Below are 14986 nucleotides of genomic sequence, written 5' to 3' on the forward strand. Positions count from 1 at the left end.
GTTGATGCGCAAACTGATTGCGCAGTAGAATCCATGACCCTGGAAGTGACGTTTCATCCAGGCGGTGACGTCCAAATGCGTCAAACTAGCGAAGTGTCTTTCGAGTGCCTGGCGAAAAACGTCATCATAGTCGATATATTGAAACAGCAATTAGGATTTAGCTTTGAAGTATATATTTCTTTCGACATAGAAAATAATTATTGATATGTTGAACACGAATGAAACAACGCAGTTTTGGCGTATTGCGTAAATCAGACTGGTTGTGATCAAGGCTTGGTTGTGTCAAGGACAAATCTCCACCCAGCCACCATGTCTGCAAATCTGTCTCAGGATCTACTCAGACTCAACTACGTCATGATATAATGAACTATGTCTGTGGTCTGTCTCAATCTCCACCCAGGCACAAATCATAACTGCATGCAGTCTCCTGCAATCTCCGGCACCCCCTAAAATCACTAGGCCTGCCCACTCATTTGTGGCACGAATTAGGGGGAGCGATATTAGCGTGGTTATATTGTAGGCTATACGAGGAACAAATAAAGAAGTAGTTTATATTCTGATACCATTAACGCAACTATTACGATAAAACATTTTTCAAATTTGTCGTCACTGTCATCTGCTGCCACCTGAGCTAAGAAAATGGAAAAAGACTTTGAATAAGATCAAAAATTCACGCCCGTTTTTAGGGCGGGGGACGATTTACAGCTGGAACCCCTGAACCAGCTCCCGCAGATCCGTCATCCATCAAGTCAAAGCAAGCATGAACCCGGTTTAATCTGCGGTTTATCTTACTTACATATAAACTAACCAGACTCTTATATAAATTCAAATTCAAATTATTTATTTGCACAACAATCACAAGTACAGACAGTATGGCATATACATATACTGTGCATATATACTATACCAGCATTAAAGACTCCCATGTAGTACTGATGGTCCACGCCAGGGGAGCTGGGAGGAAATACTACTTTCGTTTAAATTGACCAGAACCTCACTAGGCTCCTGAAGACAGGTACAACCAGGCTGTCTCTTCAATCGCAAACATTATGACCTTAGCCATGTGAAAATGAGACACATTTGTCCTATGGGTAGAGACAACGTCCACCCTGTAGAAACATGTTGCACTACATTGGGAGAGTACACATCCAGATCAGACAGAGTACGCCTGGTAAACGGATAGGCACATCCTGCAAAGACTTGGTACCCTCTGTAGCAACATGGCGTGCAATGAAGGGGAGGACACATCCAGAAGAGACATGGTGCATTATGTAGAACCTGACACACCCTGCAGATCAGAGCAATGGCACAGCATTTTGGACAAGGTGCACCAGGTGGCGAAAAGGAACATCCATCAGAGGAAAGGCCTACAGGCCAGTCTACTGCCTCATTGGCAAAAGTCATTTCTGAAGAACATGGTTCTCCCCAGCAGATAAACAACATAGAGCCAATGGGTCTCACACATGGTTAATTCACAATTCACCATTCACCTTGGTGAGCATAGTAAACCCTGATTTCACCATGGTGAATTCAGATTCAGCATGGTGAATCCTTGATCATTTTCGTAAGGGGAGGTCATAATGTTTTTGATCGATCAAGAGACAGCCAGGTACCTGTCTGGCCTCGATCAGTAGTACTCGAACGCCCGGCTGTATGTGATGCAGTTTGAAAAGTTTGGATGTGGGGTTAAATGATAATAGGCCTAATGAAAATTTTGACATCTGTAGATGATTAGATAACAAGATAAGGAAGAAGAAAAAAAGAGAAAACTGCGTCAGATTCACTGGGAGTCGAACCCGTGACCTGCCGATTAGTCAAACACTCAAACACTCTTAGCGCTGAACCATCATGGCTGTCATGCTGAACTGGAGATTTTATTCGCCACTTATATGCGGTATACAAACGAGCGCGCCGCAATTGTGACAAGGTCGCGCAGGTGGCGAAGTGATTTACCGAAATAGTTCCAAGTAATCGTATATTTCGATATTTGTACAGATTTTTCTCAACATATCGTGTTCATATACCTCTGTGATATAAAATATTATCTTTGCCGTTGATTTAACGTTTGAATGGCCTTTTTTTTAAAGTTTTTAAAAATCGAGGTCAGCAGGGTCAGAGTCAATCAAGGACTCAGGCAGGGTCAAAAGAAATAGTTGTTGGCGCCGAAGATGTCAGCAATATGGCGTATTTCCGCCCCACCCGTGAGATTTGCTTTCGTCATGTCATAAGCACATTGAACTGCTAGTAAATCGTGCTGAATATGTACCGGCTACCGCTCTCTCCATCATCACCGACGATATGTGCCGGTGCCGGTCGTTTCAATGAAAAAGGCGCACGCCACTGCCGTACCGGTACCTGAGAAAACTTGCCGTTTTAGGCAGATTTGCGACGACTGAAACAGTACATCATAGTTCATTGTACATGTATTCTCATATGACAAACCCAGTGGACACATTGGAAAAGTCACGGTCCGACACTAATACTTTTTTGCCCCAAGGCATCCTCAAAAAACATCAGCTGCCGATTCGAACCGTACTCGATCGGCAGTACTCGAACGCCCGGAGTCTGTACGTGCCGCAGTTTGAAAAGTTTGGGTGTGGGGTATGATAATGATAATAGGCTTAATGAAAATATTGATATCTGTACATGGATGATTAGATAACAATTAAGGAAGAAGAAAAAAAGAGAAAACTGCGTCAGATTCACCGGGAGTCGAACCCGTGACCTGCCGATCCACAGTCAAACACTCTTAGCGCTGAGCCGTCAAGGCTGTCATGCCGAACTGGAGATTTTATTCGCCACTTATATGCGGTATACAAACGAGCGCGCCGCAATTGTGACAAGGTCGCGCAGGTGGCAAAGTGATTTACCGAAATAGTTCCAAGTAATCGTATATTTCGATATTTGTACAGATTTTTCTCAACATATCGTGTTCATATACCTCTGTGATATAAAAGATTATCTTTGCCGTTGATTTAACGTTTGAATGGCCTTTAAAAAAAAGTTTTTAAAAATTGAGGTCAGCAGGGTCAGAGTCAACCAAGAAGTTGTTTTGAACGACTCAGGCAGGGTCAAAAGAAATAGTTGTTGGCGCCGAAGATGTCAGCAATATGGCGTATTTCCGCCCCACCCGTGAGATTTTCTCTCGTCACGTCATAAGCACATTGAACTGCTAGTAAACCGTGCTGAATATGTACCGGCTACCGCTCTCTCCATCATCACCGACGATATGTGCCGGTGCCGGTCGTTTCAATGAAAAAGGCGCACGCCACTGCCGTACCGGTACCTGAGAAAACTTGCCGTTTTAGGCAGATTTGCGACGATTGAAACAGTACATCTACCTCATAGTTCATTGTACATGTATTCTCATATGACAAACCCAGTGGACACATTGGAAAAGTCACGGTCCGACACTAATACTTTTTTGCCCCAATGCATCCTCGAAAACATCAGCTGCCGATTCGAACCGTCCTCGATCGGCAGTACTCGAACGCCCGGAGTCTGTACGTGCCGCAGTTTGAAAAGTTTGGGTGTGGGGTATGATAATGATAATAGGCTTAATGAAAATTTTGATATCTGTACATGGATGATTAGATAACAATTAAGGAAGAAGAAAAAAAGAGAAAACTGCGTCAGATTCACCGGGAGTCGAACCCGTGACCTGCCGATCCACAGTCAAACACTCTTAGCGCTGAGCCGTCAAGGCTGTCGTGCCGAACTGGAGATTTTATTCGCCACTTATATGCGGTATACAAACGAGCGCGCCGCAATTGTGACAAGGTCGCGCAGGTGGCAAAGTGATTTACCGAAATAGTTCCAAGTAATCGTATATTTCGATATTTGTACAGATTTTTCTCAACATATCGTGTTCATATTCCTCTGTGATATAAAATATTATCTTTGCCGTCGATTTAACGTTTGAATGGCCTTTAAAAAAAGTTTTTAAAATTGAGGTCAGCAGGGTCAGAGTCAATCAAGAAGTTGTTTGAAAGACTCAGGCAGGGTCAAAAGAAATAGTTGTTGGCGCCGAAGATGTCAGCAATATGGCGTATTTCCGCCCCACCCGTGAGATTTGCTCTCGTCACGTCATAAGCACATTGAACTGCTGGTGAACCGTGCTGAATATGTACCGGCTACCGCTCTCTCCATCATCACCGACGATATGTGCCGGTGCCGGCCGTGCGAGGTCGTTTCAATGAAAAAGGCGCACGCCACTGCCGTACCGGTACCTGAGAAAACTTGCCGTTTTAGGCAGATTTGCGACGATTGAAACAGTACATCTACCTCATAGTTCATTGTACATGCATTCTCATATGACAAACCCAGTGGACACATTGGAAAAGTCACGGTCCGACACTAATACTTTTTTGCCCCAATGCATCCTCGAAAACATCAGCCGCCGATTCGAACCGTCCTCGATCGGCAGTACTCGAACGCCCGGAGTCTGTATGTGCTGCAGTTTGAAAAGTTTGGATGTGGGGTGTGATAATGATAATAGGCTTAATGAAAATTTTGACATCTGTACATGGATGATTAGATAACAAGATAAGGAAGAAGAAAAAAAGAGAAAACTGCGACAGATTCACCGGGAGTCGAACCCGTGACCTGCCGATCCACAGTCAAACACTCTTAGCTAGGGAGGAAAGACTCTCGTTTGAATTGACCAGAACCTGGGATAACTGTCCTAGAAAAGACTGATACACGGCATGGGAGCTAGGGAGGAAAGACTTTCGTTTAAATTGACCAGAACTGGTATAACTGTCCTAAAGGACTGATCCAGAGTAGTCTCCTTATGTAAGGGTGACTTTGATACTCCTGCTCTCCTCAGTCAAATGATCAGCTACACAAAACTAGAATCCTCGAGAAAAGACAACCTGGATCATGTCACATCTAGCCGAGACAAGGTACACCCTGTATAGATTATATTCCACATCAATCTTGTCAGATAATTGATCACGACAGACTCTGTCGTTGGATGGCATAGGAATAATAGTGTACCTATTCACCATGGTGAATTGGGACAGTGAAATATTTCATCTTGGTGAGCACGGTAAATTCTGCATTCACCAATGTGAGCATGGTAAAATCTGCATTCACCATGGCAAGCATGGTAAACTCTGATTTCACCATGGTTGCACCTTTGATTTTACCATGATATGGCGGACTCCTGAGGCAGTCCATTTTTCTGGGGCGTGATTCTCTGCATCCGGAGTGTAACGGGAGGTAAAGAAGTCGCATCCATCCCGGTTACTGCAACAGGGTCCTCAAGCGTGTCAAGCCGTGAGAAATCGTTGAGAAAACAAAGTAATTACTTTGCTCTAACTGACAAGCGCTTAATACACACTGATTGTTCTTGCCATAATTAGCCATGTTGCGTGACAAGCACGTGTTCTTGGTGTGTATCCTATTGTTCTCCAAAATAAAGCATATGCCTTTTTTACAATGACTCCATACATTAGCTTTCTGGCATGGGTGGACGTTATGAAGTTATATAGTGACATTATATGAAGTTTAACAAGGATGCAACATATAAACTGAACGAAAAACGGTATTTTTCTCTGGTGGACTAAAAGTTTAAACGCGTGGTAGCATTGTTGGCAGGGACATCAAAGAACATGACAATTAAATCGGATACGGGTGTTTGGAAATATTGCGTAAGTACTGTCTTTCTGGGTCCCTAACCATTTTCGAAACTCGGAAAACACCAAGTCGGCTTGCGTGCACGCGCCTCCCCTCCCCCGCGCCCAAAAGGTCAGAGGGAAAAAGGCCGATACTTTCAAATCCCCACATCTGAGCTGAATAGACCTATTTCATTAGATTTCGAGTTGCATTTATTCTTGGAAAAACTTTGAGTTAAATATGGAAATGGCTACAGTTTTTGGATTTTACACGTGTCCATCTTGTTTTCCTAGGAGAAGTAGACGTATGGCACACCACGCAGCGCGCAGTGTCGTAAGAGCCTTGTCAGTTGGTTTTTACGATATGTTTGGCCTTTTTCAATGCGTTTCTTGAATGAAATTAGCTTAAGTCAACAAATATGAAAGGAACTCTGTGATATTTCCGTTCAAAACAGTTTCTACTATCTACCGCAGTAGCCGCGAAATACGAGCACGTGTTGCGAACTCCGCTAAACAATTCAAATCTCCCGCGCTTTGAAATCGATACTTCAGCGCCATTAGGGGAAGGTAACTAAAACTAATCCAAAATGGCGCTGTATTTGAAAATGAACTTTTGATGGCCAACATTTATGACTGAGCGAAATCACCATTTATGTTAATGATAATAACCCGATAATCATCATGTCGATAAAGCCTGATATGAACAAAGAAAATATATCAACGTTTCCAGTAGCAGATGGTGCTAGGGTGGATACATGGAAAGGGAATTTGGCAGGTCCTGGAATGGTATGAAATGTACACAAAAATACATGGGGTTTTGTAGAACCGATTTTTCGGACGTATTTCGGTTGTCTATTTTCGGACGACCTAAAATATATTGTTTTTTGCAAAGTCATAACCTTTATGTCTATAAAAAGTGCTGAATTCCCGATTGTGGCCCGAAAAAGTTTACCCTATTACCAGGTTTCAAAGGGTTTTCTCAAGACAAAGGTATGGTCGGCTGGTACACTGTCGGGCACTGTGGGTGTCGGTGTCACTGGTATAGTAGTAGTAGTGGTACCAGTTTATATTCAAGAAGTTTTGCCAGTGATGAGTGACACGTCAGACTCGGAGTGTGCAACACTCCATTGTTGGCCATGTCTGTACATTAATTACAGGATTCTATATCTAGAGCTAAGCATGCAGGATGGCTCTTCCAAGGTAGGGTGGGACGCCCTGACAAATGGCCTCATAGAACCCTGTGTTACAATTACATGTATAAAAATGCATCTTTGTTTTTCAGATTCCAACCATTGATGACTTTTCTCTTGATAAGCCAATCAGCAGGGGAGCATTTGGGTAAGCATGAACCTAGTAACCTTGCCATGAAGACAAAAGAGCTGGTCTCCTAGATCTAGCCCAACTGACTTGGTTTATGGTGTTGTCATCTGGACTGGAGCTCTTGATCCATCACTGCCCACGTCCAATCAAAATTCATTTATACAAGAGAATTATCTATCTCCTGCCGTATATGGTATATTTCTCCTGACAAGCCTTGCTTGAAAACTAGGCCCCCTACTGGTAAAATATTTTCTTATTTTCTTTTTCGTTGTTATCAGCAAAGTGTTCCTTGGCCACAAAAAGAATGATAAGAGTAAACTTTATGCCATCAAAGTGATGAAGAAAGCTGACATGGTCAACAAAAACATGATCGACCAAGGTGAGTCAAGTGGCAATGTTTTCAATTATGATCTGAAATTAGTGGACCTGCAGCAACAGATATGATGATGCACATATTCTTTGGAAAAGTTTTGCACTTGAGTCGGCCCATTTAGGTAAGATGCCGACTTCTTTCCAAAAAATTTGTCTGTTAATGTAAGTGCGACATCATCTGCTTTTCACTTGTCTAATCTTAATCGGCAGTGCAAGTTTTTCGGTTGTTTCAACATGTTTGAAGGAGACCTGTATGTCCAGAAATTATCAAGAAAATTGCGTGAAAATCCCTGCTCATTTTGTCACTTTAAAGCAAAAATGTTTCTTTTACAGTTAATGCTGAGAGAGACACACTGGCCGTTGTCAAGAGTCCTTTCGTTGTCCGTCTCTTCTACTCTCTTCAGACGGAGCTGTATATCTATTTGGTAAGTTTTACAATTGAAGTCCATTTGTTAATGTTTTGTCCGCAGTGTTTGGGACTCTTTAGCACGAACTACTGGTTGGATTTCTTTGAAGTTTGTTTTTTACTGATCTGAGCTTCGAAACCAAAAAGAATTCTTAGTAAAAATAGGAGTCGGGATTGTCTGAGTCAGTGCCAAAGTAAAGAGATTTCTTCAGCGAAGTCCAATGGTGATTTTAGAGCCTGAAATTCACAAGCCATGTCAAAAACTGCCTTGCAACACTGCTGAAAATCATCATCGGGATCGGTGTTGGTGTGATACTATAGGTTGCGGCACAGGGACATTATCCTCCACGCCAGGTAAATCCCTCGCCCAAGTTGTCCCTAAGGCTTTACTTGACAGTTTCTCAAGACATTAGACAATAATCTAGACTTTGTGAATATTCAATCTTTATAGGTGATGGAATACATGATCGGAGGGGATCTCAAGTCCTTGCTCTCCGTCTGCGGTTATTTTGATGAGGACATGGCCATGGTGTACACAGCAGAGGTCACCCTGGCGCTAGAATACCTTCACAGTCACGGTATTGTCCACAGGTGAGTGTCAAAGAGAAATATTAGGTGGTGTGCTATACTGACTCACACTTTGTCATACATTGATCCTGGCCAAGTGATGAAAGTTTCCGGCTCGTGAACGGAACGGAACGTTGGAGGTTCAAGGTCAGCGGCGATAGTTTGCTGCCAGTTAGTTAGCAGCCAGCTAGTTCTATACATGGTACGAACTGTCCTGTTGTAGAGGCCTGGCATAAGAGATGGGAGTTTGGAAATAAAGAGTGTCTCATAAGCCAAATCTAGGTGGCTCTTTCATTAGGCGTGACTCGATGAGAAACAAACTTTTTACTGATTGATTTCAAACTCAAATTGCCCATTCTGTTAACCTCCTCAAGAAAAGTTCTTAAAGATAACGTCATGTCCTTACCTGGGCCATACGTAAATGCAGACAATTCGAATTGCAGTAGAAGTTGATAGAGCCACTGTAACTTTTTAAAACGTTTTCTGATCTCCCCTCATCATTTACAGTTGTCAACCTTTTTCTCCTTATTTTTCAGAGACGTGAAACCTGACAACATGCTCATCTCAAACGAGGGTCACATCAAACTGACCGACTTTGGATTGTCCAGGATCAACCTCAATCGACGTAAGTAGATTCCTGAACCAATCATGATTGTAAAGCACTTTGGGACAGTAGATAGTACAGTGAAAAGCGCTTTATAACAGCTCGCTCTTATCATTACCATTATCAGAATTCTTGTCTTTTAATGGGTGAGAATTGTATTGATCTCTTTCTTTTCCTCTATAGAAATCAATGTCGGAGACATCTTGAGCACCCCAATGCCTCTTGGGGGGAACCGCCTGAAAAGAGAATACTTTCGAACCCCGGGCCAGGTCCTGTCATTGACGAGCCACTTTGCATTTGTAAGTAAAGTTGGAGTAGAATTCTTCATTTGATATTGCCTATCTTTTTAATAAACTCCCAATTTTCAAGTGGGTATTGGCACATTGGAAGGACATCATATGTTGGTCCCAAGGGTGTCCTTAATAGAGATGCACAACCATGTTTATTTCATTTTCATATTGTTCAATTCTTAAAAACAGGACTTTACCGAAAGCACTGCTAAGTACAGATGGGAGGGTGCACTTGAACAGGAATTTTTTGCCTGGAAAGTTGTGCCAGAGGAAGGACAATTTGATTGAGTCTTCCTGTTTCCATTGCAGAACTCTCCAGATGGGACAAAGAGGCACCATCACAACAGCGCCTCTAGTTGTGGGAGTCTATCGCGATCGAGGACCATGATCATGTCCCCAGCTCCTATAAAAGGTCTCACTCCAACGCTGGAGAATTCACGCGGACTCGACTCACCAGTGTGTCACCGGCCTACAAACGATGGTGCTCAATTTGCCACGCCGATGGCAGTGCAGAAGATATCTTGGGAAGACGCAAAATCGAATGACGTACTTGGTGTGGAAGTTACGAGTATGCAGACGTCACCACATTTAGAGCATGTCGTGCCGAAGTCAGATATCGAGGAAACGCCGCAGTTGAACTTAGTGCGGAATAAGTCCCGTCTGAGGTCGTTTGCGTCTGAGAAGATGCGTAGCGTCAGACGGGGGAGTGATATTTGTTTGGGTGAATTGGAAACGAGCGTTGATACTGAAAGGAAGTCACTACAGAGCATGCTTGATGATTGCGGTTCGGGCGATGAGAGTGTTAGTCAGGATTTTGTTGAACATTTCAAGGAGAAATCGTCACAGGATCATGATACTGGTGCAAGGAAGATTTCAATCGAGTTTGAATGTCCGAGGGTGAACTCCGTGGAGACTGAGAGTGATGGTTTGTGTCGGAATCGTTCTGTTTCTAGTTTTGGTGATACAAGCCCGCCAAGATGTCCGCCATTGTCGTCCAATATGCTTGAGACGCCGCTTGGATCAACGAACAGCAGGAGGAAACGCCAATTTGCAGACGTTTGTAAGAGCCCGTTAGGAAAAAGTGCATCGTTGAATCATTTAACGGGCCATGTCATAAACAGGAGCACTGGCTTGACAAAGGAGATATTCGGATTGAAATTAGGTGACGAACATTTGTTGAAAAGGTGTAACTCTCTTCCAATGGACTTCAACCAAACGGAGACAGATTCGTGTAGTGTTCGATATAGCTCAGTTGGGTCAGATACGGACATGACCGACAGTGTTTTCTTAAACTCTAGTGCTATACCCGATAGTGAAGTTGAAGTATTTCGTACTGGGGATATCTTTGACGTGCACGATATTTCAAAACCGATGTTTAGTATTTCAAGTATAGGTAGCGCCAGTGTCGCTAGTCAGTCCATGTTGCGACATTCTGAAGCCACAAGCTTCCACACGCCGGAAAACTTTATCATACCAAGTAATTATACGACGCCTAATATTTCCTGTGAGACGAGTTTTGACAATAATACGGTCAGTTCAGTTGAGGAGGAGGACTTGTATCAGTCGGATAGGTCATGTGACACCAGTAGTCTATCTAGTCAGGAGAGTGACATCTCAAAAGTCGAGACAGAAATCGTTCCGAAGATGACACGGAGTGATTCTATTGCGTGGACATCACCACAAAAGCTTCCACGGAAGAAGACAACACTGAGGTTCGGCTCACTGTGTGGGTCGATGGGAAGTTATGGCAGCGGACATCAGAAGGTGCTTGATGCTGCAGCCAGGGATAAGAAGTCCAAGGTAAAGAATTTTGAGGTTATCAATTAGCATGGTGGGACATGCTAGTGGAGTTCTCAGTGTCTTCTGTAATTACCGTACATGTATAAAGTTTGAAGAGCCGCTGAGTCCAGTGATAACACTGCCAGTTACAACGCCATGGCATGGGGTCAAGTTTAATCCCAGATGGGAACTGGGGATTTATTTCTTTGAATGGACTGGTTGCTATCAAAACATTCATCGGAAATGCTATGGGCATGCAAGAGAAGAGGCCCTCATAGTACACTCAGTAAATTACCAAATATATTATAACCCTCCTTGGTTATATTCATGCCTAATTCGTTTTTATTCCTTTTTTGCAGCCACACCATCAAATCTCCAAGACTCCAGGTCCAATGATGCGCACACCGTACCGCACACCGAAGAGTGTACGTCGGGGCAGACGACCCACAGTGGAAGAGGTCGATGACAGAATTCTTGGAACACCAGATTATCTCGCTCCAGAACTCCTCATGCAAAAGAAACATGGTGAGGGAGTTCAGAAATTCTCAAAGACCTACAATTATTTAACAATAATATTGTATAATTCACCAAAAAAATGAGTTCATCAACAACTTTTGAAGATTTTTTAGAACGCTACGATCCATCAGAGGGATACTTATGTTGCACGTCGCAGCGATTAATTGCAGGTTGCAGCAACAAAAATCACCTGTTTGCACGGCCCTTTTATTCTGAAGCTTGTGCATTTTTGACTTCAGGTGCCGCAGTCGATTGGTGGTCGCTAGGAGTGTGTATGTTTGAATTTCTGACCGGAGTGCCGCCCTTCAATGACGAGACACAAGAATTGGTCTTCCAGAACATTTTGAATAGAGGTAAGCAGTTTTTGAATGTCAAAAATGTGTTTTTCTAAAGGAGGAGCTGGAGTCCAGATCCTAGTTCAAGTACTTCAGACGTTCTCCTTAATGAAGAATAGAAATGAATACATCCCATTCAAAAGTTACAATGATTCGGCTTGAATCTTTTTCAGATATCCCGTGGCCCGAGGGGGAGGAATCACTGTCTGAGAAAGCCCAGGAAGTCATCAATGGTCTCCTAGCCTTTGAGCCCAGCAACAGGATGAAAGCCCATAGTAGGTTATTGCCTTTCCTCTGTATGATTATGAAGACATGTACCATTCCTGTGGAACTTTGCACATGCATTGCGTAGTACCGTAAAATGGGATGAAGTTGGCCCTGGGGTGAAATTGGCCACCTCCCAAAATCTAATTCAGGCCAGTCTGACATAACTTTAACCCACGGAGTTATTTTTGTAACACATTTTTGTACTCTGATTCAGTTGAAATTGAAGATTTATCATCATGTATGGTTCAAGCTGTAGGTTGAAAAATGTATTGTTATTGCTTTAACAATCCCCTCTATATAGATTAAAATCACGTGACCTAAAGTTCTGATGACAAACATGTAAGTTTTTATGCATAAGTGTCATATTTTGTTCTCTCTTGCTTCAGACCTCAAGCGACATGCGCTGTTCTCCAGCATCGAGTGGGAGACGCTCCACAAGAGGGAGATGCCGTTTGTTCCCACGCCAGTGGACGAATGCGACACAACCTATTTTGAGCGTAAGTAAAGACTATTTTCAGAGTTAATTCACAATGGCGTTTGTTTATTGTGTCACCGTTGTGTGAGGCCTGCAGAATTTTCCCCTGACTGGTTGTATGGCGACAGGGGCAGGGACATTCTTTGCATTTTTTCAATTTCACTGTTTTCTGATTCTTGTCACTTCATCTTTCAGCTCGAAACGAAATGCAGAATTTGAAGGTGTCCGCCTTGATGACGCAGCAGAGATGAGGTGTCCGGAGGAATATGGAGTTCTGTGATTATACAGAGTGTCTCAAAAACAATGCTGAAGAAACCTTAAAGTTTAGAAGGATATTTATAACTTTGCACGAAGACATGTTTTGCGACGCCCTGTGGTTCTTGACTGTGATTGAAATACTGTAATTATTTATTTCAAGCCTCGTCGTGGTGTTTAGAACGAGATTGTTTGATCATTTTCATCGTTATTTTGAATATGAATATGAGTTTCATTTATTGCAAATAAGTGAGTGTGATTTTGTTACCATCCTCAGCTTGGTGCAATTCGATGAATTTATATTTCAACTTTGTAATTTGTAATAAACACTATTAAGTACCTTAATGTAAACAATGACTTGTTTGTCTTTTTGGTCAGAAAAGTTGTTAGCAGCGCAAGACCGTAGGAGGTGGAGGAAGGCCGTGGACAGCCTGTGCTCCTGGTGGAATTCAGTGGGTTATAGTCCTGATGGAGACCACTGTTCCTTTAATCATCATCATCAAATATGACATTTCTAAAGCGCCCAAATTTGGTGAAAAATTTCACCAACTCTCAGGCGCCTTTGAAATACACTCGAAAAAGGTGTGCTTTTAGCATTGTTCTAAAAGCTGCCTTTGACTCCTTGAGGACAATTAGCCAGCAGACTGGGAAGAGATGAGGGTGTCCCAGAGCTGTCCTGAGACACGTTTCAGATTGTTCCGTTATCTAGCAAGGATAGGCTGTGACCCTGCAATCCCATCCCACCGGCCTCATTTTATTCCCTTGGGGCAACTCCCATGCAATTTGCTGGGTGTTGGATCCAAGATGTTACCACCCAATGTGGCTAGTTAGTTTGCATCCCTGTGGAAAGCACAGGGCACAGTGAATGAAAGAGGGCCAGACTTGTGCTCGAGAGTTCGTGGATTTGAGACTTGGCCAGTGCCACTCAGTACTTCCCCTCGGCCTGAAATGACCAAGTGAAACACAGTACTTGTGCCCTTGGCTTCTAGTCCTGCACTATACTAGATCATGAATGGCTGGGTTGTGACAATTTCCAACACAGCACACCCAGGCTGAGACATTGTCCTCGGTTAGGATATCATGCTTTTGTTTGAACTGGATGTCCACAGATGTTTGAAATGCCGTCACAAGTTTGCAGAAAGACTAAACAAAACGTGATTAAGAGATAGATACCGATATATTCTATTCTATTTACATTTAAACAATACATTTTTGTACCACACAGTAGCATTATTTCATAATTATTATTCACTCAAAAGATGTGACCACAACAAAATAGACAACCATCAGAGTCAAAATTCCACGCCCAGGTATCCCCCCCCTCATAAGGCCCGATTGAACTGTGTCATTTTTCCGCTGCTGTGAGAAAACCATGCCTTGGCAGGCAGTAAAACATTTCAAAAGTCACAGCAGTATTTTTGTTCAGTCTCTACCCTGCGCTTGGAATTCAGACTCGGACAGCGAAATCAGAATTAAATCCAATTTATTATTTTTAGCAAGAATTATAAAGACCACTGCTGGCTACCATGCAATACGGCCCAGGTTCAACCCAGGATTGTATTTCTGAATAAACCATCATGGCTTTCAAGGAACTTAAATTCCTGGCTCTTCAGAACACATACAACATATACAGATTTGAGAGTCTGTCAGATGAGACTAATAGCTGTGGTCCCTTGTACCCGAGTGTCTACCCAGGGCGAGCAAAAGATCCCACATGGGTGGACAGTAGCCTATAGTGGACTCCATACCTCGGGCAAAAACCCAATAGGGTTACGATCACGGGAATGATATGAGGCTTCCATATTCTTAGTCTTTATCAATTCTTACCAGTAAAGTTACATACACAATAACACAACAAGCCTGCATAATCAATGCAGTAATCAACATAATCTTATGGCTTGAATAAAGTCTTCATCCATTCTTGCTCTTATCAATACATTAATATCAGCTGATCCCATCCTAAACCAAATATAGATTGTATCGAAAACTAATTACTTTGAAGTAAATGAGTTTTTGATTGTATTGAGATGGTTCCCAAAACCAGAAAACCCAAATTGAGAAAAAAGTAAAAAATAAACTGAGATTTCAAGTAGACCTGCATTTTACAATTCCCTGCGTGAAGGGTTAACTTAAGACAAAAACTGAAACAAATCACAGTGCCCAATCGACTGAAGTTAACATT

General features: G+C 42.7%; 1 protein-coding gene across 1 annotated transcript; it reads left to right on the forward strand.

Moving 5' to 3' along the window:
* The first annotated feature begins 6299 nt into the window (after positions 1-6299).
* On the forward strand, positions 6300-13048 carry LOC135493012 (serine/threonine-protein kinase greatwall-like). The gene is made up of 13 exons (XM_064779762.1): positions 6300-6404; positions 6901-6956; positions 7217-7317; positions 7644-7735; positions 8168-8307; positions 8820-8908; positions 9071-9186; positions 9487-10977; positions 11316-11481; positions 11712-11825; positions 11981-12082; positions 12461-12571; positions 12745-13048. The coding sequence occupies exons 1-13, from the start codon at positions 6300-6302 to the stop codon at positions 12798-12800; spliced, it is 2739 nt and encodes a 912-aa protein (XP_064635832.1). The 3' UTR covers positions 12801-13048.
* The last annotated feature ends 1938 nt before the right edge of the window (positions 13049-14986 follow it).

This window comes from Lineus longissimus, chromosome 8 (genome assembly GCF_910592395.1).
Source record: "Lineus longissimus chromosome 8, tnLinLong1.2, whole genome shotgun sequence".
Taxonomy (NCBI): Eukaryota; Metazoa; Nemertea; class Pilidiophora; order Heteronemertea; family Lineidae; genus Lineus; species Lineus longissimus.